At 30.8% G+C, this 15305-nt stretch overlaps 1 protein-coding gene across 1 annotated transcript in view; it reads right to left on the minus strand.

Annotated features, from left to right (window-relative positions):
- Positions 1-11247: 11247 nt before the first annotated feature.
- Positions 11248-15305, minus strand: part of LOC146536329 (atrial natriuretic peptide receptor 2-like) — a 49597-nt gene continuing 45539 nt past the window's right edge. The window contains exons 6-8 of the mRNA XM_085190414.1: positions 14910-15084; positions 12745-12935; positions 11248-12628 (exon numbers count right to left, since the gene is read on the minus strand). Coding sequence (XP_085046540.1) covers positions 12116-12628; positions 12745-12935; positions 14910-15084 — 879 coding nt within the window. The 3' untranslated portion in view covers positions 11248-12115. The remainder of the gene's footprint in view (positions 12629-12744; positions 12936-14909; positions 15085-15305) is intronic.

Consider the following 15305-nt stretch of genomic DNA (forward strand, 5'->3'; position numbering starts at 1 on the left):
ATAGGCACGCAGTACACAGTTATATAGAAAACCTATTTTCATCTAGCCCCAAATATAATTTTCACTATATTTCTCTGTAAAAATAGGTCACATCACTTCGCTTGTTAAGTGCACTCTCTTTTATGAACATGGCCTAATAATAATCAAATTCCGCTCGCCTATATCCCGTATACTAACGAACATAGAGTTATTATTCATAGAAGTGATGTCACACCAGTTCTTTCTGTTTCAGGTATGTGACAAACTGTAGTGTAGCTCTATGCCAGGTTTTTTTTAACTAAATTAAAAGATTAAATAATATTACTTAAATTTATATATTCCCTCAAGTGTGAATCAAACCCAGAACCATGATTTGGGCAGTCGTACGACTCCAAATTAACTCATGATACTGTAATTATGTAGCGGATGGGTCCGAAGAGGATCTGAGGAACGAGTGTGGTGGCGAGAATTGGGGAAGGCCTATGTCCAGCAGTGGACAATACATGGTTGTTGATGATGAATGTAATTATATCTTTTTGGATAATCTAATAAGGAAATATTATACCATATTTTTAACATTTTTTCAAATTTAACATAGCGGGATTTGAACTTGGACGGTTTCCAAGAAGCACGGGTTCAAATCCCACTACGTTCAAGTTTTTATACGTTTCTAAAAAAGTACGAAGAATCATAGTAATTTTCTAGCTTGACTCGAATTTATTTAATAAAAATATAATAAAATAAATAGCATATCAGTTGTTGTTCGTGTTTCTAATCTGCGGGAACATTGCCGCGAGCGGGCGAACTCTCATGCAATTTTGACATTACGGTCATCATAATTATTATAGACTATAATTAGCTATTAAATTTAAATAATATGCAATAAAGTTTTTATTTATTAAAAATTAATACCATCGCGGCAAGGTACTGACATAACTGACAACGCAATATACCGTACCGTAAACGCCACTCTGAAGAAAATTTATACGTAGGTAATTTATAGATCAACCGCTAACCAATAAATTTATCGAATAAAATTATACAAATTATTTATTTAATGAAAATAAGCGTATAATTTTGAGAATAATTAATTTATTTAATTATATTTTTTTTATTCACCTTCAGTGTACCTATTCCGAACATAGCACGGTAGGCAATGAGAATCTAGGATTGAGACATTTCGTTTTTGCTTGGATCAGATCTGACGTCGCCCTATATCTTTCCAAAGCTGGAAGAAGAAGAACCTCCTAGTGGAGATCGAACCTACAATTTACATGATTTAGAACAATAAAACACAGATATCATTCAAATAATCCATGACCTTTTAATTTAATTTCCTTCAGATTTATAATAGGCGATCTGTAATAATATTCTTTACCATTTTCCAAAACAAAAATCCTGCATTCGCAGCGGCACAAGGGTGGGATTGCAACGCGACGGTTGTGGGTTCCATTCCCACTCGAGGAAGTAAAATATTTATTTAAGTTTATATTTCCATTTCTTCGCTCTGGTGTCGAGGCAAAGCGCGGCGTTGAGTTCTGCCACCCAACACGCAATGCCTCCAGAATTCGGCAGAAAGTGGAAAACTAGCTAGTCTAACTAGTCTTAACACTAGGTTCTGCTCTGCCTACCCTGCTGTGTGCGGGATTTAGCGTGAAGCTGATTTTTATTAATATTTTTAACCATTTAAATTGAGAATTTTCAACGATAGATGTACACACATATTATTTTTTTATCTACTTAACTACTCATGTATATATATGATAATATAACCAATACTAAATCAGCTATATTATACAGTAACCTTGAAACACTCACGCATGGTATCCTTGGCCTTGGTATTTGAATTACATAGTAATTCCTTACACGCGAACTGAAAATAAATACATTTTGATCGATATTATAAGCTACAATTATATAGTTACGTTAAGTTTCACTACTTAAAACGCAATGTCTCGGAAATTCCTCGGTGCACAAGGGAGTCTTAGGTTCCCTCTGCCTATTTTGCTTTGTGGGGGATACAGTGTGAAGCAATACGAAAAAAAACGCATATTTGAAGTAAATAAATAAACTTAAGTTCATAAACGTAATGAATTCGATTCCCAATAGGGGGAATAACTTATTTTTTTAATTCCTGCTCTGGTATGACAAATTGTGACGTAGCCTTCCACCGACGCGGTTCACGGCTTCAACCCGCTGGAAGTACATAAATATTTGTAGAACCCTTATGTTTCAAGAACACCGCTTATATTACCGCCATAAGAATTTTGATTGTTTTAGAAATAAAAAATACATCCTGAGCTGATATAAGTAATGTAACTTTAAATTTCATAAAGTAGTTGGCATTTTACTAAAACAAAACTAAAAGTTGAAATACAATACTGAAATTAGTAAAGAACACAGGGTGGATTAATTCAACTCGCACTTGACCAGTTTTATTTTTTTTATAAAATAATTCGTACAACTTATTGTCGAAATAATTCTAAAACGTTAATTCATTTACATTAAAACAACATTTACCTATTATATTCATTTTAGATAAGATAAGAAAAGCTACTTTCCAAAACTATATAAAAATATTTCTTTTAAATCTTTCTTTCACAGAATCGGCTTTTCAATACTTTTATTTTATACCTTTATATACATTATAAAACATTTCTTAAATAAGAAAATGTTAAAATATATTTAATTTTACTGACAAGTTACATACAACGCCCTGCGGCGTGCCATCTCTTATTTTGATTATATTTTTTTCTGAACGAGATCCCAGGCTAATTTAATTACGAAAAACCAATTCGAAAAGTAATATATTTCTTTTGTCTTTGGTTCTTATAATGAGATTGTTTCTCCATTTTGCTTCGCTAATGAGACTTCTGTTTTATTTAATGGAATATTTATAGAGACATATTGAATAACAATTGAATCATCTTATTGTAATTTTAGTATTTATTTTTTGATTTCTGACTTTAAGGCTGGCTGTTTTATTTTTTAATGTCTGTTTTATTTTGTAATCGTCTCTGGCATTTTGTTTAGAAAAAAAGTTTTTTTATGACAATATTATAGATAAGTAACTTTTTTAGAGTATATACCTATTGCCTGGAACGTAGCTAATATGTATCAGAAAATACCTACAATTAAAATATAATTTTATTCCAGTAGAAACTTCATTAAACTTAATAGTTTAAGGCACGTATTTATAAACTGCTCGAGAAGAACTGTCGATCTTGAGATACCTGTTTTCATAGATACAGGATACATAAATACAGTCTTTAATTTTCATAACTAATAGCAGATGTTTTCCAAGAACATCCATTTTTTCCACAAAAACGACAGTTCTATATAAGAATAAAAATTTTCTTATATCTATTCCTAAATATTCTAATGCCCTAGATAATAAAGAAATTATACCGATTTTTTTTTCTTCCATCCATTCCATTAATCTTGTTTATCAAATAAACTTCCACAAGTTACGACTTTAGTTACTCGACATTATTGAACTGTCTTCTTTATGGAGCTAACACAAACAAGGTGTCTGGTATTTTTATAAAATAGGCAAATATTTGTTTTCTTGTATTGCAGGAAATAGAAACTATTTTTTTATGTAAATCAGGTTCAGGAGGCAGTCAATCATCATATTTGCTTAGGCGAAGAGTCACGTCTGTCCAGAACAATGTATTATAGTTATATATGAGACGTACGCTGATTTGTGCCTTAAATATATGAACTAAGTTTCATATACTTTAAGGTTTTATCGAAATTAATTATCTTTAATTAATTTAATCTACACTAATTAACTAAAAAATTACAAAAATTAGTTGGGTTAAATAACTACCTATAAAGGTAGCAAATACTTACGTGGCTTCGCTCGTTTATTATATTATAGCCAAATCATTAAATCTTTACATAATTTATAGCCTATGTGTCATTCTGATGTATAAGCAATATTACTGTAAATTTTCCTTCAAAACCGTTCAGTAGGCTTTACGTGAATGTGGAACAAACGCTCATCCTCAGAAATGTCCACATTTTTAATGATAATGGGATAGGATTACTTCACGCTCTATCCCGCAGACATCAGGGTAAGCAGATAGAAGGTAGTGTTAAGACACTCCGTTCCCTACTTTCTGCCAAAGTCTGGAGGTATTCCGTGTTGAGTGGCAGAACTCAACGCCGCGCTTTACCTCGACACCAGAGCGAAGAAATATAAACGTAAATAAATATTTCACTTCCTCGAGTGGGGATCGAACCCACAACCGTTGCGTGACAGTCACACCCTTGTGCCACTGCACGACACCCTCAGGATAGGATAGGATATGTGAAATAAAAATAAATCAATAAAGGTTGTCATAACAAGTACTCTTCACTCGTTGAAACGTTTGAACTATCGGTTTAGTAACTGAAGCTTTCATTACAATTTCAGTTGCATGAATGTTGAACTGAAAGGTTTAGTTTACTTTTTTCCTTTTATACACCCTCGATATTGGAAATTTAATGCATGGACTGTCGATAGTGTTGGAACAGATTTAAATTACAAAATAGAATAGAAATAGAAGAGATTATAAGTTTGAAGTGTCCGTGTATGTATGTATTCTTGCGTTAATCCCGGCTGTTACCAGGGTCTGCCTTCCTACTCAACCTACTCCACTTTGCATGATCTTTTGCGTCCTCGGTGGTTAAACCATTGGCTCTCTTGTCCTGCATCACGACATCCAACCAGCGCTTCCTTGGGCGTCCGGGAGGTCGCGCTCCAGGAACTGGTACAGCAAGGCACTTGCATTCGACATAGTACTTAGGCCGGCGCGTAACGTGGCCAAACCATCTCAGGCGACGCTCTTGGAGCTTATCCGCTACGTCACGGACCCCCTATTCTGTGGTGTCATAACTCCCAAACAGATAGATTAATTTTTATTTACTTTTTCTGCGTCCATAATTTAAGAAAACACTAACCATGTCAATTTAATCAACTAACCACTCCTACTGTAATATGACATCACACATGTATATTGTAAAGCGCAAAAACTCGCCTTAGTTTGGAAATGACAATAAATAGAAACCAGACACCTTCCTCTAGTAGGGATACATTCCTATCACAGAGCACTTACGACCGCTATAAAAATATAAATATAATATTTTGAAGTATTCATATGACAGATCTTTTTTGACTGAAATTTATCCGAGACGGCTGGCTATTCAAAGAAATCGTCGCCATTTTTAATTTTAACCATACTACCGTCAATACCAACCTGAGATGACTGACGACTAAGAAAAAAAAAACATTCCGACAGATTAAAGAGATTTTTTGGTTCGCTGCGCATTTAAAAAGCCAGTTGGTACATTGAGAACAACTCTGTGAAGACTGTAAATTTTAGTTTTCTTAAAAGGGGAAAATGTGATTTTATCTAATGCAGTTCTTAAATGATGTCATAATTCAATAAAAAGAAAGAGAAAAAATGTTATTACATATAATGCAAAAGTTTCTATTTTCTCACACCAATAGATTGGTAGAAATCTCTGTTAGAAATAAATTCACTTCTGCCAATAATATTCTGGATTATGTATGTATTAGAAAATTGCAATTAGATATTCCTGACAGAATTGATTTATGTCAAATTAAAAAGTTTTTCAGTACTATTAAGATTAACTAAAAGTCAAAAACGTATTGGAAATTTGAAATTGATTCAATGCAAAAGAACTTGCTTAATACAATTTTCAAGCATTATGAGCCCTTGTTGTTCTTAAAAAAATTTTTATTAAAAATGAAAGGAAGCTCCACAAATAAATAAAAAGTTTTAATTTGCTTAGTTATACGAATTATGAATAAACTTGTAATAAAATATCTCGTCAACGAATAATTTCTATGGCGTGATTGGTTTTAAGTTTCAACATTTCTTAGATTTCTTTCATTATAAAACAACATTTTCCGAATTGAAAATATCTTATAAATGTAAATATCTTAGAAAAAACATATAGTAAATTAACAAGAGAGATTTGTTTAGACTTTTTTACTTTTTGAATAATATTTTGTCATAATACAACACACGCAGAAAATCAAATTAACTAAAGTTGTAAATATAAATTTAAAATAATAATTTTAAGAATTCTCTTCATATTTCTATTATAAAAATATATTTTTCATTTTAAAAAGTAAATTAATTTACAAATTAACAAAGTTCTAAAAACTAGACTTTATATTAAGTACATATAAAATATATTAAATTGGAAACGGTCCAAGTTAATAATTTGTATGTGTCTGGGGCGACTGGTGTTTTTACAGAAGTGATTGCTTACTGTGAAATTGTTTAATTATTCTTATCATGAAATGGGAAACATAATTTATTTTTAATTCATTATAAATAAGCTAAAAACGTAAAAAGATATTGACATATTTAACAATATTTTAAAGGAATTCTATATAAAAAATTACAAGAGTAGATTTACGTCCTTGTTAATATCGTCTTGGATACAGATATATATACATTTATTAAATTAAAATAAAGTTCTAGCGTTTATTACTCTGCAAGCCGTGTGACGTCACAAGTTAGTGATATCGTCATATAAGTTTAACCTACTTGTGGCGACCTTTTTACCCTTTACATGGCGTTAACATTTTTATTAATTTATTGTATTCATTATTTAGATTTTTTTTTATACTTATGCCTACGTTGAACATTTAAGAAATATGAAAAAAAAAACGTAATTATATAGTTATATATAATATTTTTTTTAAATAAATAATTAATTTCAATTTAGTTAATTTCTCAAATCTATAGCTGCTACAAGCTTTTTTCATATAGCAGGTTAGGTTAAGAGAAAATAGTGTCAAGATACACACAAATAATTATTATTAATTCGAAACAAGAACCTTGTCATTAAAATAAAAAGAACATCTAACACATGAAACTGATAAGAGTTATATATACACACACATTTCCCAGACATTAATTATATATGTGATAAGAATTATCTCATAAGGACCGTTGTGGGAGTATCTTGCGCCCACTCGCTAGACCAAACAGGTTCTTGTATACTAGGGTTGTTTACTAAATGAAAATCTTCTTAGAAAATATAATTTTTATTTTATTTAGGGTAGGGTAAGATCTAATAATAAACCTTTCATTTATTCAGCTAGATTAGAATAGAATGTGTACGGAGTTATAAATATATGAGCCTTAGAACGAGTGATTTACTAGGAACCTATGAAACCTTGCAATTTCTGGTCTTGGGTCATCATTGGATCAGCTCCATGATACCATATCATTATTTAGTAGGTTACTTCTATGTTAGCCAAGTTTCATTATTGACAATTATTTATTACAAGCGGGTAATAAATATTATATTGCATAGTTACAAAATTAAAAGTCAATTTAATAAAAGCTTCTTAGAATATAAAAAATGCCTTATTTGTCGACTATGTAACTCTTTTTTAAAGTACTTGAATCTATATAAATTTATATAAAAATAAATACAAAATAATATAAGTAATTGACGACCCTAGCATTTTTCATAGATTCGACAAAACCACTCAAAGAGAGAACTAAGGGGACTTGTGAATTCTTTTGCATTATAACAAGTTCGTTTCAATACTCAAAGTTCAATTGTACAATTATTATAGTCTTGTAATTGTATTTTTATGTCTATTTTTAAATTATATTAATAAAATAAGTTATAGGTGCTTTCGTTTCACAATATGTAAGAGCGTTTTTCTATAAATCTTAATGGTATTTTCAATGGAAGATTTGGGAGCAATAATTTACCTAAATATGCTTAAATAATAATAATTAATAGTATAGATCAAGCGGGCGTCGCCACAAGCTGGTCGCTGATATAATAAAAAGTTTAATAATATTATAGAGTTAGAATGACGACGTATAAAATTAATGTTATATAGAAAAATACTCGAAAATTACACAGTTTTGAATTGTTCACGTTCAAATTACCAATAATTTTAAATAAAATTAGAATTTCAAGCTTGGCTGCCATCACTCGCTTATCAAGGGGGTAATTGGATCATATATTATTTATTATGAAGAACAAGAACCTTCTTGGAACAATGAGATTCCTATACTAATTTCGATATTATTATGCGGTTATGCATAGATGCCCTAAGTAAAATTATTTAATAAACATAAATAAAGTATCTGTTAATGTTTAAAAAAATAGATGAATAATTCCATTTTATAATTTTGTTTTCCATACATTTTGATATCTATGAGAATAATAAAACTGAAACTCACCTCTGTCTGTGTATGGAAGATATATGAGAATATTTATTACTGGGAGCATTTATTGATGTAATAGAATTCAAAACAATGATTTTAAAATTTTTGTTTGCTGTACCATTTTTTATTTCAGGCTAATCACATGGACAGCTTAACCAATTTAAACTGGCAGAGCCGCAAGCAGGTCGATAGTAATAAACTTAGCTAGTCCGCTTACTAGTACACAAATTTCATATGTAAATCTATGAAAATTTGACAAAAACATTAAAAGCTACAAAAATTTAAAAATCGGCATTTTCATCATACCCACCTACCAAAACAATTTTATTAAGTAATCTGAAACGCGAGTGGCCGCAATCTCGACTTCATAGATGTCTTCCGTCAAACTCCGATTTCCATTTATTGGTAATTTCAAGCGTGAATACACATAAACTGTGACCCAGTTTCGCCTGTATTCTATTATCGAGTTTTAGAAATTATTCCACAATTTAACTGGCGGAAATTAAAATCTTGATGAAAATCTGCATTTGACGTTCAATTTTCTTCATTTAAATTTTTTAAGAAGCTTAACAATTACTTTAAATATAAAATACTAATGAAGTATTATTAAATTCTCTGGTACTATTTTTAAGTTATTGTTTACAAATTAGCTAGTGAATTAGAAATTGTGATTTTTTAACATAATATATGAGGCCACTCATGGCACAGGCGCACAAGCGTTATGAGGTTATGAGGTCGATTTCCGCTACCGAAATTTTTTTATATTTTCAGTACCTTGCTCTGGTAACAAGGTAAATCACGGCGTTCAGTTCCGCCAATCAACAAACGTCTCCAGAACAGACACTAATATGCTACGACTTTGTTATAATTATAGATATAAAGAAAAAATATTAAATTAAAGTCACCAGCAGGCAGAAGAGGTCAATTAAGCTCGAGCTCGCGTAAAGCTCGACAAGCTCGTCCGCTTTGTATAAATGAGGCACACTCTATTTGTTATTGGATTTTCATTTTATTGGGAATTGTATTATTTAATTATTAAGGATTACGTCTACTTTTAAGGGTTCTGTACATCAAAAGGTAAAAACTAAACGTTTGTAGAAACAATAGGTAGTTTTCTTACAGAATAAGTACCCAAATATTTCATATCAAAGAAAAACATTGGGTTATATCTCTACTTAAGCTGTTATTTATGATAAGAAATAAAAAAATATATTGTACTACATATAGAAAAAACATATAATCCTCTTATTGATTATATCCATTTTATATACGTAAATAAATATATTAGAAAACAAAACTACCCAATTAAAATATACTGTGGGATTCTCAAAGCCCATTCGCATGGCCACCATAAAGATAAAATGTAAGGGGAAAAGGTCTTTCGCGGGTTATCTGACACATGACGAGACCCGAGAGGATGAAATGTCAAACATTCGTGGAACGTGAAATACGCTCGCGAGGCTTTTACTGGTGAAATGTGTTCCCTTAATCCGATTCTTATGTCTTTCGAGTTTTTTGGAAAGACAGTTTGAAATATTCTATTAGAGTTTTTTTTTATAATGTTGTTTTATTTCCCAATCGTGGCTGCACTCGACTGGTTGTGAGTTCGATCCTCAGTCGAGGAAAGGAAATATTTATTTATATTTTCATTTCTTCGCTCTTTGCCTCCAGAATTCCATGTCTCCATGTCTCCAGAATTCTGCGGAAGGTGAGGAACGGAGTGTCTTAACACGAGGTTTCCTATGCCTACACTGCTGTGTGCGGGGTACAGCGTGATCCGATTAATGAAGTCGTTGCTTACATCTCTTATTGATAGTGGTTACTAACAACCGTTTTAATACAGAATTATCAACCAACCTGAGGCTTCGCCCGCTGAATCCCATTGTTAAGAAATAGCAAAAATATACAAGATGTTTATATAAATTGTAGAACATATGCATCTAAGCCGATTCATAGGTGTATTTTATTTTATTAAAAAAGTATGTTTTATATTAAAAAAGCAGACATAAATAAACAAACTACCAAATTGTGATTCATTTCATTATTTTCACCTTGAATAGAATCTGACGTGACTATAATAGGATTTTCTCGACTGAATGGAAAAATGAAATATTACGCCTGTAATCTAATGAGAACTTTTTTCATGAAAAATAGATATATATTATACCACCAGGGCCCTGGTGTAATGAAATAACGTAGTTATATCTATATAATATTTATAAATTACCTTGTCACCTACAATTAAATGATTACTTTTTCAAATTAAAATCAACTACAAGTGCTGTAGTGTGCTCGAAGCTAATTGCTAGTAACCTCTAAAGAGTTCCACTATTCAGGTCCTAGCTCCATCATCAGACTAACTCAATGATATCATGTTGTTGTTTTATCACCTAGGCTAGCTACCTTCCTCCTGTACCCCTCATATAGCCCTACTATAGGCACAGCAACCTGGGAACTAGTGTTAAGATATTTAGTTTTTCTATTAAGACACCTTCGATCCATACTTTCCAACGAATTAACGACGGAACTACTTTGGCAGTTGTCAACGTATAAATTCTTTGCTACTATATTTGTTCTTGTATTACTTCAAATTTTATTGCTAATAAATTCTATTTTATTCATATCTTAAAAGTAATTTGACTTAAAAATTGTAAATAAATTACTTTATATAAAATTTTCTCAAAACCATTCAACTAAAGCGAAACATCCCATAAGTTGCGACAGTCGTTAAATAAGCAGACAAGTGATCTTTTTGCGGATCGAAAGCCTCGGGGGAGGAACGTCAAATTTTTGGAGAGCAATATTATATACTCACAAAACTTTTACTGCTTTATTTTCTTAAAAACATATAAGAAAAGTTTATTAAAAATGAGGATGTAAGTTCGATTTCCACTTGAGGAAATAAAGTATTCAATATTGACATTTCCTCGCTCTTGTAACGAGAATTCGGCGGAAAAATTGATTAGGTTGTCTATGCGGGAATGAAACTAAAAAAAATAAAAAATAAAACAGGTTCTTAATTCGGAAATAAAATAAATAAAACACTACATATTCTTTAGACATTTATTACTTCATATTTATTTATTATTCGTGATTCGACAGATCGTTACTAATTTACATAAAGGAACTTGAAATAATTACATATAATTAATTAGAAAATAAGAATGTCACAGCTCTTATAAAAATGTTGTACTATACCATAACAACGTTACCTAATTCTACTTTAAATTGTATCTACACATTTAAAAGATCTACAAACAAAAACAAAACAAAGAAGTTACCTTAACTAACATTACAATTATAACTAAAATCTTTATAAATTTAAATAAAATATATAGAAATACAACAATAATCACAAATATTAGGCGTTACATAATTAATTTAAATAAATAATTCTATCGTATTTATATAATAAGCATTTTAAACGTGAAGATTAGTGGACAAGATGTTTCATGGACTTACTAAGAAGTTAGCTTCATTAAAAAGGTACGGAAGTATAAAAGGTCAGTAAAAACACTACAAGGTCTAGAGTAAAGTACTACAATTCGATTATAATTATATTAATATTCACATGAAAATCTCACTACGGCTTTCTGTTTAATCGCTTTGGCGATATCCTATTCTATTGTAGAAATATTAATATTTGTATAATTTATATCATTTTTAGTTTAAATATTACTCTTATACTAAAATTCGGAGTAGGTTTGGTCACCCACAAAGATGCTACGCTATATAATATTAGTTTTACTATAAATAATTAAAAAAAAACCACTTAAACTAAAAGGGACTAGTTCATACTGGTGCTTTGCACTACATTACATTTACTTTCTAATTTCTAATATAAATAGTCAATTACTTAGATAAATATTTTAAGAAATTTCACAATAAACTTTATGAGATCAATATCGCTTCAGTCTTTACTTTTTACCATTTTCAGTTTTGATGTTCTTAACTATTTCATTCACATTATTCATTGTCGAATTAAATCTGTTTACAACGTCTCGCACTTTACCTTTATTGATAACAAGTTCCTTATCATAATTAGGAGTTATTAGACCTTTCTCGCTTCCATTACATACTTGTTTATTATTAGGCGTTGATGCATTTATTTTCGCTTCAGACAATCTGAATTCTCGTACAGCATTATCTATATTATTTATGAGATCTTTTGCAACGAATGTAGCTATTTCATGTTTAATACGATCCCTCTCAGCTAGTATTTCTGTAGCTTTGTTACTTAGTTCTTTAGTGCCATTCTTTTCTGGACTTTGACTGTGGGTTAGTGAATGGGACGCAGGACTATCTGGTCCTTGAAATGTAATACTAGGATTGCTTACAGTGTTTTCATTGTAATTCATTTGTTCCTGTCTATTCGATTCCTGAAATGATTTTTCTCCCAGTAACCAATATGTTGTCATTTTGCCTTTGCCCTAGTAAAAAAAAATACAAATTAACAAAGTTCTAAATTAGGAGGCAAAAGATTTTTGAAAATATCAAGGACAGTAATGCTACAAACCGATTTTTCTATAAAATAGCTTATATTTACCTTCATAGTAATTTCGCCTCGGCATTCCAGGTCAAAACAATCATACAAATCCAATACTTCTTTAGTTTTGGGACTAACGTGGATCTTCAATGCTTCACCATGAGACTCCATCCTTGACGCTGTGTTAACAGTATCCCCAAAGAGGCAGTATCGTGGCATTTTCAAGCCCACCACACCAGCTACACATGGACCTGTTTATTATTAACACAAATCATGTTAATAACAATTATAAAGATAATTATAACATTGTTATCAGAATACATGGAAAAGAAAACTAAAGGAAAATTCTATGTCATTATTTCGGCTAGTGTCGTTGTGTTGAAAGATGTCAGATTACAGCGTTATTATATTTCTAACTAAACCTAAGCAGTATTTCTTAGAAAATAAGCAAGAATCACAAAGGTGATATCTTCAAGGTAGAATATTTATATCGTAAATCAATAATAACCCTCGTAGTATGAAGAAGATATTAAAAGTAAGGCGGTATGACAAGGCATTATAATTACTATTAAATCTATCTATCAAATAATTGTAGTTATTAATGAAGAAATTATTCTAGTGATATTTTTTTCTACAAATGTATGAAATATTTTGGAAAAGCGGGGCCTTCTTACACAAATACTAGTGTTTTACTACTGGATTTGGTCTCATTACGTCACATGTAGTTGAAAAAAATTAAAGTAAAATAGATAAATATTTTTTATATAATATATAAAACTGTTCCAATACTGAGTGTGACTTGACTTTGACTTTTTGGAGACTATAGAGGAGCAATAAGAAAATATTCCTCGAAATACTTACGAAAAAGGAAAAAGCTAGATTTTTTTGTTTTATTATAACGTAAAAGAAATTGCGGGAAACAACTAGCCGTTAATAATTTAATAGAAAAGTGGAAAACTATAGAAAATACATGTTATAAATACTTAGGAAATCCCAGAAATGGATTGGATATCCATTATGGCTATTGACAAAGAATAAACCGTCTCAGATCAGACAAACAAGTACATTAATTCCCTTTCAACTTTCATCACAATATTATTGGTTCTATCGAACGACACAAAAAGAAACATAAAAAACCTACTTTAGATAAAATAAATTGGAACATTGAGGAAGTAACTATAGAAAAAACATTGAAACAAATAACTATATAGGATTTACTAGCTATTCCCTTTCCATTTCTTCGGTGTTAAGTTCTCGGTAGAAAATGGGGAACAGAGTGTCTAAACACTAGGTTAATATATCTACATTGCTGTATGCGGATACACCATGAAGATGATTTGTTTTTTTTTTTAAATCTATTCTTGAACGTAAGTACTTCAGACGTTAAGGTTATTTTAGCATATTTAAAGTTTTGTCTATATATAGCTTTGAAAAAGTATTAAAAGTTAATATTTTAATAAAAAAATATTAAATATTAATTCGTTAAGTATGATATATTTTTATATTTAGTAATTAAGTATATCTTATTTCTGTTTATGTTTAGAGCTAACGTTCAGAGGTTGTAAAACAATCTAAAGTAAGTCTAATTTGGAAACATTTTTATTTTTTACAAACATATTTGAATACCTAATTAAGAAAATTTTGCATCCGGTTGAAATTCTGCTACATTTTTTTGTTAGCGCCTCTATAGAAATATCTTTACTTAAGTTATTTAAATTATGATGATTTACCAAAAAATATATATTTTAATATAATAACTATAATAAATAATTTATATTTGAAAATCATAATAACATGTTCTGTTTATAAACCATACATTTCAGAATAATATTCTGAAATACAATAAAATTCCCAGCTTTACGCCGTATGTAGCAGGGTAGGCAGAGCGAGCCTAGTGTTAAGATACTCCGCTTCTCACTTTCCGTCGGTTTCTGGAGGCCCATTTCCGACACCAGAGTAAGTAATACGAAAATAGTAAATATTTAATTTCCTCGAGTCGAAATCGAACCCATAACATGTCGTGTTACAGTCACTCGCTCGTAACCCTGCACCACGACTAGCGCTTTAAAGAAATAAAATTCCTTTTCAAATACAGCATTTCTCTTCTAAATTACATCAGAAGTAAATTAAAAATTTCACCAGCAAATAAACGCTTTGAAAACCCAACCCATTAATCATGAAACCAGAACGAAACTATAACAAATTGCTTTCAATATCCAATATACCTGTGTGCATTCCGATCCTCAAAAGCAATCTTTCACCAGGTCGATGTGGAACGGTTTTCAATCGGACAGCCCGGAGCAATGCTAGGGACATACGAGCTATTTCAGCTGCATGCCGATTTCCATTTCTCATTGGCAGACCAGATACTACCATGTACGCGTCACCTATCGTTTCCACCTGTAAATAAGAAAATACTGTGTATCTTTTTATATTTATAGCAAAATTTATCTGTTAGCATATATGATTTTTTTATGTCAAACTAGCGGCCCGCCCGCGGCTTCGCCTGCGTGAACTATGTTATTATTAATTTCTATCTCCATGAGTACCTACGTCCTATAAGTGATGTCCATGCAAAATTTGATACTCCTAGCATTAGTAGTAACGAAGTTTCATACAAA

The sequence above is a fragment of the Heliconius melpomene genome, chromosome 9 (assembly GCF_056956725.1).
Source record: "Heliconius melpomene rosina isolate 202511_hmr_F chromosome 9, ASM5695672v1, whole genome shotgun sequence".
NCBI lineage: Eukaryota > Metazoa > Arthropoda > Insecta > Lepidoptera > Nymphalidae > Heliconius > Heliconius melpomene.